The 14,914-nt window shown below is 44.1% G+C and overlaps 1 protein-coding gene across 2 annotated transcripts in view; it reads left to right on the top strand.

The window, feature by feature from the left end:
* osbpl11 (oxysterol binding protein-like 11) overlaps nucleotides 1–14,914 on the top strand; it is a 140,684-nt gene that overhangs the window by 52,716 nt on the left and 73,054 nt on the right. For both annotated transcript variants that reach the window (XM_072262093.1, XM_072262094.1), the window contains exons 3-4: nucleotides 5,501–5,676; nucleotides 11,643–11,722. In XM_072262093.1, coding sequence (XP_072118194.1) covers nucleotides 5,501–5,676; nucleotides 11,643–11,722 — 256 coding nt within the window. The remainder of the gene's footprint in view (nucleotides 1–5,500; nucleotides 5,677–11,642; nucleotides 11,723–14,914) is intronic.

The raw sequence follows: 14,914 nt of genomic DNA, 5'->3' as shown, positions 1-14,914 counted from the left end.
CCTGAAGTGGAAATCGCTGAGTCCACTACTTACTGTAGGCTCTTGTGTTCCTGCACATTGGCGATTCTACTACCAGACCATGATACAACTCGTCAGAATGCTTTCTGTTGGACATCTGTAGAAGTTTCTTAGGGTCCTCTTTGACATGCCAAATCTCTTTATATTCCAAGAAAGTAGAGGTGCTGGTGCCTTGTCTTCATGGTTGCATCTATGTGCTGGGCCCAAGATAATCCTCTGAGATTTTGACACCTAGGAGCCTGAAGTGGTCAACTTTTTCACAACAAACCCTTCAATGATAACTAGTGCAATACACACAAAATGCTGGAGGAACTCAGCAGGTCCGGAAGCACCTATGGGGAAAAAAGTACAGTCGACGTGTTGAGCTGAAACCCTTCGGTGGGATTAGAGATAAAAAGCTGAGGAGTAGATTTAAAAGGTGGGGGAAGGAAGAGAGAAACAGAAGGTGATAGATGAAATCTGAAGGGGGAGGGATGAGGTAAAGAGCTGGGAAGCTGATTGGTGAAAGAGACAGAAGGCCATGGAAGAAAGAAACCGAGGGGAGGAGCACCCGAGGGAGCTGATGGGTGGGAAAAGAGATGAGGTGAGGGAGGGAAAAGGGGATGGGAAATGGTGAAGGGGAGTTGAGAGGCATTATCAGAAGTTTGAGGAATGGATGTTCATGACATCAGGTTGGAGGCTACCCAAACAGAGTATAAGTTGTTGTTTTTCCAACTTAAGTGTGGCCTCATCACGACAGTGGAGGAGGCCATGGATAAACATATGGGAAAGGGAAGTGGAATTGAAATGCGTGGCCACTGGGAGATCCCACTTTTTCTGGCTGACGGAGCATAGATGCTCGGTGAAGCAGTCTCCCAATCTATGACTGGTCTTATCAATATACAGGCGGTCACACCAAGAGCATCAAACACAGTATATGACCCCAACAGGCTCACAGGTGAAGTGTCACCTCACCTGGAAACTCTGAATGGTAGTGAGGGAGGAGGGGTAGGGGCAGGTGCAGCACTTGTTCCGCTTGCAAGGATAAGTGCTGGAAGGGATGAAGGGATAAGGAAGTGGTGCAGGGAGCGATCCCTGCAGAAAGCAGAAAGTGTGGGGGGGTCGGGGGAGGGGGAAGGAAAGATGTGCTTGGAGGTGGCGGAAGTCTTGGAGAATTATGTGCTGCATGTGGAGGCTGGTGGGGTGGTAGGTGAGGACAAGAGGAACCCTAGACCTGCTAGGGTGGTGGGAGGATGGGGTAAGAGCAGATGTGCGTGAAATGAAAAGATGTGTTTGAGGGCAGCGTTGATGGTGGAGGAAGGGAAGCCTCTTTCTTTGAAAAAGGAGGACATCACCTTTGTTCCAGAATGAAAAGCCTCATCCTGAGAGCAAATGTGGCAGAGATGGAGGGATTGAGGGAAGGAGATGGCGTTTTTACAAGTAGCAGGGTAGTACAAGGTATAGTCCGGGTAGCTGTGAGAGGCTGTGGGTTTGTACCAGACATTGGTGGATAAGCTCAGTCCGGAGATAGAGACAGTGAGATGGAGAAAGGGAAGGGAGGTGTCAGGAATGGACCAGGTGAATGTGAGGGCAGGGTGAAAGTTGGAGGCAAAGTGGATGAAATCAATGAGTTCAGCATGGGTGCAGGAAACAGCACCAATGCAGTCGTCAATGTAGCGTAGGAGGAGTGCGGGATGGTCACCAGTGTAGGCTTGAAACATAGACTGTTCCACATAGCTGACAAACATCCAGGCATAGCTGGGACCCATGTGAGTGCCCATGGCTACCCTTTTTGTTTGAAGGAAGTGGGAGGAGACAAAGAAATTAGTGAGGGGTGCTGTTGTAGTCTGGCGTATTGACCTCTACCTTGCCGAGGCACAGCAACAACTCGCGGATACCTCCTCTTATTTACCCCTCAATCGTGACCCCACTAAGGAGCACCAGGCCATTGTCTCCCACACCATCACTGACTTTATCCGCTCAGGGGATCTCCCATCCACTGCTACCAACCTTATAGTTCCCACACCTCGCACTTCCCGTTTCTACCTCCTACCCAAGATCCAGAAACCTGCCTGTCCTGGCAGACCTATGGTCTCAGCTTGCTCCTGCCCCACCGAACTCGTTTCTGCATACCTCGACACGGTTTTACCCCACCTTGTACAATCCCTTCCTACCTATGTTCGTGACACTTCTCACGCTCTTAAACTTTTCGATGATTTTAAGTTCCCTGGCCCCCCTTTATTTTCACCAAGGATGTCCAGTCCTTATATACTTCCATCCCCCATCAGGAAGGTCTCAAAGCTCTCTGCTTCTTTTTGGATTCCAGACCTAATCAGTTCCCCTCTACCACCACTCTGCTCCCTCTAGCGGAATTAGTCCTTACTCTCAATAATTTCTCCTTTGGCTCCTCCCACTTCCTCCAAACTAAAGGTGTAGCTATGGGCACCCGCATGGGTCTGAGCTATGCCTGCCTTTTTGTTCGCTTTGTGGAACAATCTATGTTCCGAACCTATTCTGGTATCTGTCCCCCACTTTTCCTTCACTATATCGACGACTGCATTGACACTGCTTCCTGCACGCATGCTGAGCTCGTTGAGTTTATTAACTTTGCCTCCAACTTTCACCCTGCCCTCAAGTTTACCTGGTCCATTTCCGACACCTCCCTCCCCTTTCTAGATCTTTCTGTCTCTATCTCTGGAGACAGCTTATCTACTGATGTCTACTATAAGCCTACTGACTCTCACAGCTATCTGGACTATTCCTCTTCTCACCCTGTCTCTTGCAAAAATGCCATCCCCTTCTCTCAATTCCTCCGTCTCCGCCGCATCTGCTCTCAGGATGAGGCTTTTCATTCCAGGACGAGGGAGATGTCCTCCTTTTTTAAAGAAAGAGGCTTCCCTTCCTCCACCATCAACTCTGCTCTCAAACGCATCTCCCCCATTTCACGCACATCTGCTCTCACTTCATCCTCCCGCCACCCCACTAGGAATAGGGTTCCCCTGGTCCTCACCTACCACCCCACCAGCCTCCGAGTCCAACATATTATTCTCCGTAACTTCCGCCACCTCCAACGGGATCCCACCACTAAGCACATCTTTCCCTCCCCGCCTCTCTCTGCTTTCTGCAGGGACTGCTCCCTATGCGACTCCTTTGTCCATTCGTACCCCCCATCCCTCCCCACTGATCTCCCTCCTGGCACTTATCCTTGTAAGCGGAACAAGTGCTACACATGCCCTTACACTTCCTCCCTTACCACCATTCAGGGCCCCAAACAGTCCTTCCAGGTGAAGCGACACTTCACCTGTGAGTCGGCTGGGGTGATATACTGTGTCCAGTGCTCCTGATGTGGCCTTCTAGATATTGGCGAGACCCGACGCAGACTGGGAGATCGTTTTGCTGAACACCTACACTCTGTCCGCCAGAGAAAGCAGGATCTCCCAGTGGCCACACATTTTAATTCCACATCCCATTCCCATTCTGACATGTCTATCCACGGCCTCCTCTACTGTAAAGATGAAGCCACACTCAGGTTGGAGGAACAACACCTTATATTCCATCTGGGTAGCATCCAACCTGATGGCATGAACATTGACTTCTCTAACTTCCGCTAATGCCTCACTTACCCCTCGTACCGCATCCGTTATTTTTATACACACATTCTTTCTCTCACTCTCCTTCTTCTCCCTCTGTCCCTCTGAATATACCCCTTGCCCATCCTCTGAGTTTCCTCCCCCTCCCCCTTTTTCCTTCTCCCTGGTCCTCCTGTCCCATGATCCTCTCATATCCCTTTTGCCAATCACCTGTCCAGCTCTTGGCTCCATCTCCCCCCCCCCCCCCCCCCATCTTCTATCATTTTGGATCTCCCCCTCCCCCTCCCACTTTCAAATCTCTTACTAGCTCTTCCTTCAGTTAGTCCTGACGAAGGGTCTCGGCCTGCAACGTCGACTGTACCTTTTCCTAGAGACGCTACCTGACCTGCTGCGTTCACCAGCAACTTTGATGTGTGTTGTTTGAATTTCCAGCATCTGCAGAATTCCTCGTGTTTGCGAAAGAAATTATTTAGAGTGAGGACAGGTTCTGCTCGGCGGAGGAGAGTAGTGGTGGAGGGAAACTGGTTCTTCCAGGGATGCCTACCCTGAAGAAATGATAACTAGTATGTATTCACCTGACTTTCCCTTTTGTAAAGTCCACAACCAGTTCCTTGGTTTGCTGACGTTGAGCGCAAGGTTGTTATTAGGACATTACAGAAGCAGCTAACCCATCTTGCTCCTGTAAACCTTCTCATCAAATATAGCCAATAACTGTGGTGCCATTAGCAAATTTGTAAATAGCATCGTGTAGTTGTAGGTATCGAGGAGAGGGCTAAGCATGCAGTGCAGAAATTTGCCTATGTCATTAGTTGACGAGGAAGAAGTGAGGTTTCCAATCCATATTAATTGTGGTCTTCCAATGACAATACTTCCTTATGGGAACTGTACATTGTTACTTCATAAATAATTTAAGATGAAGATGAGAATATGCAGCTTTTAATGTAGGAATGCAAAGTTGTGTAGTTAACGGAGCTGCTGCGTTACTACTCCAGTGATCTACATTTAATTTTGACGTGTCTATGTGGAGTTTGCACGTTCTCCCTTGGGCTTCATGGGTTTCCTCTGGTATTTCTGTTTCCTTCTGTCTCACAGGGGGAGAGAGAGAGAGAGGGACGTGTCGAGTAACTGCCCACCTGGTGTGTCAGTGAGTGGTAGTACACTAGCGTAATGCTTTACAGAACGAGCAACCTGGGTTCCATTTTGCCGCTGTCTGTAATAAGTTTGTATATTCTGCCCATGACTGCGTGCGTTTCCTCACACTTTTCCAAAGACTTGCAGGTTAGGCAGTTGTGAGCATGCTTTGTTGGTGCCAGTAGCACGACAGCACTTGCAGGCTGTCCCCAGCACGTCCTCAGACTCTGGTTGTTGGTACAAACAATGCAGCTCACATTATGTTTTAATGGTTCGATTTACATGTGATAAATCTAATCTTTAAAAGTAATACTTATTCCTATACTTTTAACATTGGATAATGTTGATTGTAATTTAAAATGGCGGCAGCTTGGAACGCCAGTTTGCTCTTGAATCTTGGTTGTAAATTCTATGCTCTCTCTATGATTTAATTACATAATCTAGACTGATAATTGTAGTACTGAGTAAATTCAGCATTGTCAAAGTTCATGTCTTTTGGTTCAAACATTAAGGTATGACTATAGTAGTTCAGCCATAAAATAACAAATTGGTTTGCTGTGTTAGTCTAAAAGAAGTAATTGTACATAGCTTTTTCTGATATTTGAAATCCTCCTGAGCACCAGTAGACTATGTAGAAACACACATTATTCATCCTAAGGATCTTAGTTCCTGGGAGCAGGTAATCATTACATTTTCCAATCCTATATGTTGTCCTAACACAAACAAGAAAATAGTTGTTATATTAATTCCTTACATTGAATCCTTATTTTCCCTTCCACCAGGTTCTTTGTTTTAAATCATGAAGCTGGATTGCTGGAATATTTTGTCAATGAGCAGTCCAGAAGTCAGAAGCCAAGAGGCACTTTACAGCTAGCAGGGGCTGTCATCTCACCAAGCGATGAAGACTCTCACACATTTACTGTCAATGCCGCCATTGGAGAACAGTATAAACTAAGAGGTATAGTAATGTGGGTAGTAGTCAGTTTGATATAGATTATGATGGTGACCGCTTCATTAAGTACCTCCGCTTGATCTGCCAAAAGCAGAATTTCCCGGTGACCCCACGTTTTAATTTTAATTGTGATTCCCATTCCTGTTTTGACATATCGGTCCAAGGGCAAAATGAGGCTATCCTCTGGGTGGAGGAGCAACACCTTGTATTCCAGCTGGGTATTCTCCAACCTGTCTATTCCCCACTCTGGTCTCGTACCTCTTCTCCCTACCTATCAATCCCCCTGGGATCCCCTCCTCCCCCCTTTCTCCTATGGTCCATTCTTCTCTCCTATTAGATTCCTTCCTCTCTAGCCCTTTATCTCTCCTACCCACTTGACTTCACCTATCACCTTTGAGTTATCTTCCTTTCCCTCCTTCCATCTTTTAAATCTGGCATCTTCCCCCTTCTTTCTCAGTCCTGAAGAAGTACCTCAGCCTGAAATATTGACTCTCTATTCATTTCCATAGGTGCTGCCTGACCTGCTGAATTCCTCCAGCATTTTGTGTGTGTTGCTTATGGTGGTGATTGTTTTTGTGTGGCCTTGTGTAGTTATTTGATTCTTGTTCAGCAGAGGAGTGAACTCCCTTGTTAAGTGACAGCTCTTCCACTTGTCTCCCATAGCATCAATGCAGTGTTCTTCATTGTTAGAGTTCCAGATGACACGGGGCTGAACTTTGGTGCTGGCTGGCTCTGAAGCATCTCAAATGTTCAAATTATATCTTAAACAACATATTATAAATGAGTAGTGTATTATAAATGAGTTTTCCACAACTTTTTCTTTAAAGCATTTCTTCCTGATTTCACTTCCCACAATGATCCACTATTACAATTATGCAATTATGTTTCCTGGTTGTGGATTCTTCTGAACGCAAGCAAATACAAACTAATTTCATGCATTCTGTCTTCATTGGCTAACATGTACTTTTTACTTTGCCACAGTGATGTTTGCCTTCAAGATTCTGCGCTTGATTCTTTAATTCTCCGTTTCCTCTCTGGCCTCTGACCTCTTTTGCTATTCCAAGGAAGCTTCGTGGAACAGCATCTCTTTCTAAAGGCACTTCGTAAACTCCCAAATTCAACTCTTCAGTTCAAAATTTTCAGATAGTAATTTTTTCCTCCAGATATTAGTTGCTGGTAATAGTTCTGCTACTCAAATGAATATGACTGCCCTACATTATGTTTAAAGTATATTTATTATCAAAGAATGTATAAGTTATACAGGCTTGAGATCTATTTGCTCCCAGTTAGCCACAAAGCAAGAAACTGAAAACAAAGCAAGAAACCAAAACTTAGCTTTTTGACTAGCAGAAAGCTGTTGCACACTTTCAGTAGTGCCATTTTAACCAGAAAAGGTCACTGACTTTTTGCTCTTCCAATTTGTAACACTTTCCATTAGCAAAATATTGCAGAAGCTGGAACTGTGAGACCAAAACAGAACTGGGCAAATCAGGCAGTATCAGCGTGTGGAGAAACAGAGATAATCTTTCATGTCAATGGCCTTTCATCAGAATTGTTTTGATTGTAATGAAAAATTATTTTAAAATTTATGATGTGTTCTTTCCTTATTCAGCTCAGGATACTTGCATATGTATCAGCAAAGTTACTACAAAAAAAACTTTGTTAGAACTGGCACAAATGGAACACCAAAAGAAAAACAAGTGTCTACAGGAGTAGCAGTACAGAAATCAAAATACTGATCACTCACTAAGCAAGCCAATCTCTGCAATGTCGGAGGTTGCCCCAGATCTGACAATCTTGCAGGCAGCCTGTTTTTCATTTCTCTTGTACTTTCTGTTCTTCAGTTATCAGCGCCAGCACCAGTCATGATCCAGCCTGTTGCCCTTTTTTTAAATTAAGGGCAAGCTCTGTTGCCCTTTTTTTAAATTAAGCAGTACCATATGCATGGTAAATATCTGTTTTGTACGGGATGGAAGAGCACTGCAGTCTTGCTGTCTTGATCAATGACAAAAAAAGTTCCATTCTATTCAAAGGACCTGCCCTCTTTTTATACCCTGTAAGATTCCTTTAAAACATAGCATAATTGTCACCTCAGTACTTTCTCATTCCTCGGTTATACCAGCTGCTCCTCCTTATCACTTATGATCTTTGGGACAGACACATAATTTAGGAAAACAGGGACAACAGACCTGCAAGGAGGAAAACATCTGCTTTATCTCCTCTCACCTTGGGAGGTGCACGTCTCCAGTCGATCACAACATTCCAAACGGACATCATTTTGTCTTCCAAATTCCATTTTATTCTGCATGTACCAAGGAAGAATCACAACGAACTCTTCTCTAACTAAAGATCATTGGTTGAGACACTGGTCTGAAACTTGTAAAGAAGTATTGCACTACTAATTGAAATTTATTCTCCTAATGTGCATGTAAGATTGGAGCTCTTACACATGTAAATACTGAAATCCAACATTACCGACTCTGCTCTTTCATTGCTATTGTCCATTACTGAACTCTGTAAGGAGCAACATGGGAGAATCTGTCCTCAAAAGTGGAAGTTCACTTGAATGTTGTTTTAGAGAACACTGCAACACAATTAACAATTGCCCCATTTTAATGTTACTTGTGCAAAATGTAGTGTTTTTAATCATAATTGGTATTTTATTTTTATGTTCTTTATTAAGTACTTAGATGATTTTAGTTGGTGTAGTGCCTGGAAGTTGGGAACATTCATGAGAGTTCTAAATAAAAACAACAACTAGCTAATTTGTACCAGGTTTTTGTAGCTGGGTTTATTTTAGTTTTCAAGTCTGAATTAATTGGTAAATTGGTTTATTATCGTCATATGTGCGGAAGTACTGCAAAAAAAATTTGTCTTGCATTGTGTTCACACAGATGAATTCATTACAGCGGTGCATTGGGATAGTACAAAGTAAGCCAATAAAAATGTGCAGAATAAAATGTTGTAGTCTCACAGAAAGTGCAGTGTTGCCAGATGCAAGATCATAATGAGGTAGATTTATAAGATCACAATGAGGTCGAGGGTCTGTCTTATTGTACGAGGTAATCGTCCTGTAGTCTTAAACGGTGGAATAGAAGCTGTCCTTGAGCCTTTTGGTACAGCCTTGGAATAGAAGAACGTCCCTTTAGGAGGATGAGGAAGAATTTCTTTAGCCAGAGGGTGGTGAACCTGTGGAATTGATTGCCTCAGACGGCTGTGGAAGCCAGATCATTGGGTATATTTAAAGCAGAGGTTGATAGGCTCTAGATTAGTAAGGCACCAGAGGTAATGGGGAGAAGACAGAAGAGTGGGATTGAGTGAGATGATAAATCTCCATGATGGAATGATGGAGCAAACTGGATGGGCCAAATGGTCTAATTCTGTTTCTAAGTCCTATGGTGTTATACTTTTGGGCTTTTGTATCTTTTGCATGATGGGATGGGGGAAGAGAGAGTGTCTGGGATTGGTATGTTCATTATTATGCTGGCTGTTTTACTGAGACAGCATGGGCATGTGGCCAAGTGGTTAAGGCATTGGACTAGCGACCTGAAGGTCGAGAGTTCGAGCCCCAGCCGAGGTAACATGTTGTTTCCTTGAGCAAGGCACTTAATCACACATTGCTCTGCGACGACACTGGTGCCAAGCTGTATGCGTCCTAATGCCCTTCGCTTGGGGAAACTTGCAGCATGGGCAACTGCCAGTCTTCCATACAACCTTGCCCAGGCCTGCGCCCTGGAGAGCGAAGACTTTCCAGGCGCAGATCCATGGTCTCGCAAGACTAATGGATGCCTTTACTTAGACAATAACAAGTGTAGACAGGAGGGGAGTCTGGTTTCCGTGTTGTGCTGTATCCATTATTGGATACCATGGCCATGTAGCACTTAGCACGATGCTATTGCATCTTGGGATGTCAGAGTTCGGAGCTCATTTTCTGCGTCCTCTGTCAGCACCTCCCTGTGGAAGGCATGGGTTTTCTCCGGGACCTCCTTTTCCCTCCCACAGACCAAACATGTACCGGGTAGGTTGATTGGTCATTGCGAATTGTCCTGTGATTGGGTTGGAGTGAAATGGCATTGTTGGGCGGGTGGCTAGAAGAGCTTCCGCCGCACTGCATCTCTAAATAAACTCTCCGCAGTTTCTTGCAACCAAGGGCAGAACATGAATTACATTAAATCCAGAGCAGCACACGCAAAATGCTGGAGGAACTCAGCAGGTCAGACAGCATCTGTGGAAATAAACAGATAGTTGACGTTTCAGACTGAGACCCTCCTTCGCGACTGGAGAGGAAGAAGGAAGACGCCAAAATAAAAAGGTGTGGGGAGGGGGAAGAACGACAGCTAGAAGGTGATAGCCAGGTGGGTGGGAAAAGTCGAGGGCTGGAGATAAAGGAATCTGATAGAGGAGAGTGGACCACAGGAGAAAGAGGAGGAGGGGGGACCCAGGGGGAGGTGATAGGTAGGTGAAGAGAGGTAAAAGGCCAGAGTGGGGACTAGAAGAAAAGGGGAGGGGGAGGGAATTTTATTTCCTGGAAGGAAAAATCAATATTCATGCCATCAGGTTGATGGAATACAAGGTGTTGCTCCTTCACCCTGGGGTGGCCTCATCTTGACAAGAGGAGGCCGTGGACTGATGTGTTGGAATGGGAGTGGGAATCTGACTTGACTTGTTGGGGCACCAGGAGGTTCCAGTTTTGGCAGATGAAGCGAATGTGGACTCAATGAAACAGTCCCCCAGTTTATGACTGGTCTCGCCAATATAAAGGAGGCCACGTTAGGCACCAAATACAATAGATGACCACAACAGATTTGCAGGTGAAGTATTGCCTCACCTGGAAGGACTGCTTGGGCCCCAAATGGAGGTGAGGGAGGAGGTGTGGCAAGCTGCTTGCAGGGATATGTGCCGGGAGAGAAATTACTGGGAAGAGACAAGTGGACAAGGGAATCATGCAGGGAGCAAAGTGGAGAGGGGGTTGGGAGGAGTGGAGGTAAAGACGTGTTTGGTGGTAGGATGCCTTTGGAGATGGTGGAAGCTGTGCCAAATGATGCATTGGATATGGAGGCTCATGAGGTGGTTGGTCAGGACAAGGAACTCTGTCACTGCTAAGGTGGTGGGAAGATGGGTGAACGTGGATGTCTGGGAAATGGAGGGGATGCAGGTGAGGGCAGCATCAATGTGGAGGAAGGGAAACCCTATTGTTTGAGAAATGAATCCAGCCTTGTACAATGCAAAACATTGGTGAAGGTATCTACCCAGCCCGTTTAGTGCTTTGTGTTTTCAAAAAAAAAATTAAGGATTAGTAGTGATTGTAGGCAACAGACTTTTCAATCAGCAAGTTTTCATCCATTGGACTCCTGCTGTATTTCTACAGACTGCCTCAGCTATTGAATGTTTCCAAGGTTTCCTGTTAGTATATTCATTACTGTTCCTAAGTTTCCCTGTCTACCTTTATCAGTTGAGTTTCATTTATTGTATATAACTGTTTGTGTAATTGCACAATTATTAGCTTTATATAAGTGTGCATTATTGTATTGTTTGGTTATGATATATTTTTTTTGGATTAGTTCGGGTAGCATTGAGTCTATTTTTGACTACCCAATCTAGGCTAATCTTGAATGAAACGAAAAGTTATCTGCGTATTAATAAAAGTCGTAGTGTCCTGGTACTTTTTTCTTAAATTAATATCAACAAAAAAGAAATTACTCTGCCATCTCATCTGATAGGTGCATGTATGTTGACATGTTTGTTTCCATGAGAATAGTAGTATACTTAAATGCACATAACAGTCTTTGAGAATTGTTGAGGCACAAGTTGTCTCTTCGGATCATTAGCTGTATCCTGTCTTACTGCTTGCCTGTATTTGGTTTCTGGTGGAAAACAATTTCATTTGAAATGTTATTTAAGAAGTACTAAGGATAACAAGATAATGCTACTCGCAAACAATTACTCTGAGTAAACTTAAATATATTTTCCAGCTACTGATGCAAAAGAACGCCAGCACTGGGTCAGTAGACTTCAGATTTGTACGCAACATCATACAGAAGCTATTGGGAAGGTGAGATGAGCTTGTTCTGAATCTAGAATTTTATTTTTTCTTTTCTATGCTTTCTGTATTAACACTGTATGGTAGATTATTTGTTTTCATTAAATTATTTGTGCATATTCATGGTATTATGAATTGCAATATCTGTATGACCATAAGACATAGGAGCAGAATTAGGCCTTTCAGCACATCAAGTCTGTTCTGCAGTCTTGGCTGATCCTGGATCCCACTCAGCCCCATACACCTGCCTTCTGGCCAAATCCTTTGATGCCCTGACCATCAAGAAACTATCAACTTCCACTTTAAATATATCCACAGATTTGGCCTCCATCGCAATCTGTGGCAGAGCATTCTGTTCTGAAAGGTCACCCCTCAATCTTGAGGCTGTTTTCTCTAGTTCTGGATACCCCCACCAGATGAAACATCCATTCTAGCTAGTCCTTTCAACATTCGGTAGGTTTCAATGAGATCCCCACACATTCTTCTAAATTCTAGTGAGTACAGGCCCAAAGCTGCCAAATGCTCCTCATATGTTAACCCCTTCATTCCTTGAGTCATCTTCATGAACCTCCTCTCTCCAGTGACAAAACATTATTTCTCAGATATGGTACCCAAAACTGTTGTCCAATTCTCCAAGTGCAGCCTAACTAATGTCTTATCTCCGTGCTTTTATATTCTATTCCCCTTGAAATAAATGCCAGCATCACATTTGCCTTCTTTACCACAGACTCAACCTGTAAATTAGCCTTCTGGGAGTCTTGCACGAGGAGTCCCAAGTCCCTCTGTACCTCCGATGTTTGAATATTCTCCCCATTTAGATAATAGTCTGTGCTATTGTTCCTTTTACCAAAATGCATTATCATACATTTCCCAACACTTTATTCAATCTGCCACTTTTTTGCCCATTCTTCCAATTTACTTGAGTCCTGCCTCCCCCTCTACCTTCATATCATCCACAAGCTTGCCACAAAGCCATCAATTCCATTATCTAAATCACTGACAATGTGAAAAGTAGAGATCCCAATATTAACCCCTGGGGAACACCACTAGTCACTGGCAGTCAACCAGAAAAGGCCCCCTTTATTTCCACTCACCTGCTCCTGCCTGTCAGCCATTCCTCTATCCATGCCAATATCTATTCTGTAAAGCCATAGGATTTTACCTTGTTAAGCAGTCTCATATGTGGCACCTTATCCAATGCCTTCTGAAAATCCAAGTAAATGACATCCACTGCCTCTCCTTTGTCCACCCTGCTTGTAACTTCGCGAAGAATTCTAGCAGATTTGTCAGGCAAGATTTCCCTTTACAGAAACCATGCTGACTTTGACTTATTTTATCATTAGTCTCCAAGTACCTTGAAACCTCATCCTTAATATTAGACTCCAATACTTTCCTAACCACTGACATTAGACTAACTGGCCTATAATTTCCTTTCTTTTGCCTTCCTCCCTACTTAAATGTGGAGTGACATTTCCTTTCTTGATTTATAGTATACAAGTACTGCAAGAACATGCTCACTCTTCCCAGCATCCTTTGCTCCCGCCAGATTTACAAGCTCGGGTGGTGAGGAAGGCAAATGCAATGTTAGCATTCGATATCACATCCTGCAAAGTGAATCAAGCAACATAAGTGACAACAAGCCTTTGCTCCCAGATGAGCTGAATGCCTTTTTGGTTGTCTTGACTATCAAAACATGGAGGCACTTTCATAAACTCCCGCAGCCCCCAGTGACCCTGTGATTTCCGATTCCTGTGAGACCACCCTTCAGAATGGTGAACCCACGGAAAGCATCTGGCTCAAATGGCGTACCTGGTCAATTACTAAAGACCTCTGCTCATTAACTGGCTGGAGTGTTCACTGATATCTTTAGCCTCTTGCTTCAGCAGTCTGAGGTGCCCAAAGTAGAGTTCAAAGTAAAATTTATTATCAGAGTACATACATGTCATCACATACAACCCTGAGATTCTTTTTATGTGGGTGTGCTTAGCAAATCTGTAGAACAGTAACTGTAATCATCAGGAATTGCAAACAAACTGCAAATGCAGTAGCTGTTCTTGAACCTGGTGGTGTGAGTCCTGAGGCACCTGTACATTCTACCTGATGGGAGCAGCAAGAAAAGAGCAAGGCCTGGATGGTGAGGATCCTTGGAACTGTTTTCTATGGCAGCATTTCATGTAGATGTGCTCAATAGTTGGGAGGGTTTTATTCGTGATGTACCGAGCCAAATCCACTACCTTTTGTAGGATTTTATGCTCAAAGCCATTGCCACTCCCATACCAGCCAGTCAGCAAACTTTCCACCACATGTCTAAAGAAGCTTGCCTGCTTCAAGCAGGCTTCAATTACACTGGTGCCTAAGAGGAATGCGGTAACCTGCCTCAATAACCATCATTCATGTTATGTTTTGTAACTCCAGAAACTAATCGAAAAACTCAGGAGCCAGGAATAACCTCCTTAGTTTTTCTTTAGTGATGCGCTCACATATGATGTGGTGGCATTATGACGTATGCCATTCACGTACTACTTATATATAATGCATAGTGAATTATGTAAACAAGAATGCTTAATAAATATATTTTCAATATGACTCAGATTACTGAAATATTAAATACACTACAGTACAGTTGCACTTGCATCCACTGTGATGAAGTGCTTTGAGAGGTTGGTGATAAAACATATCAACTCCTGACTGGAAAACGACTTGGATCTACTCCAGTTTGCCTACCGTCACAACAGGTCAACAGCAGATGCCGTATCATTGGCACTTCACTCAATGCTGGGACATCTGAACAGTAGAAATGCTCTTCATTGACTAATCAATAAGCTTCAAGTCACAGGCAACTGCTGAGTAACTCCTTATGCAACTGGATACTCGATTTCCTCACTTGCAGACCCGTCATTTTGGATTGGCAACAGTATCTCCTCCACAATCTCCCTCAGCACAGGTGCTCCACAAGGCTATGTGTTTAGTCCCCTGCTCTTCTGCAAGTGAGAAAATCGTATATCTAATTGCACAGAGGTATTGAGGCCTCGATCCCAGAAAACATCCTAGGGCATGAACACTGCACCTTCTGCAGTATACTGAACATTCCTCCAAGAGTGTGCTTCTGAGCTGCCCATAGTATTCCAATTGTGGCCTCACCCCTGTCTTACTCTCTCGCTCTTGTATTCTGTTCCTCAGCTGATGATCGTAGGTATCCCATAT

This window comes from Mobula birostris, chromosome 6 (genome assembly GCF_030028105.1).
Source record: "Mobula birostris isolate sMobBir1 chromosome 6, sMobBir1.hap1, whole genome shotgun sequence".
Classification (NCBI taxonomy): Eukaryota; Metazoa; Chordata; class Chondrichthyes; order Myliobatiformes; family Myliobatidae; genus Mobula; species Mobula birostris.
Note: the sequence above shows the minus strand (reverse complement) of the source record. Positions and strands in the feature narration are given on the sequence as shown.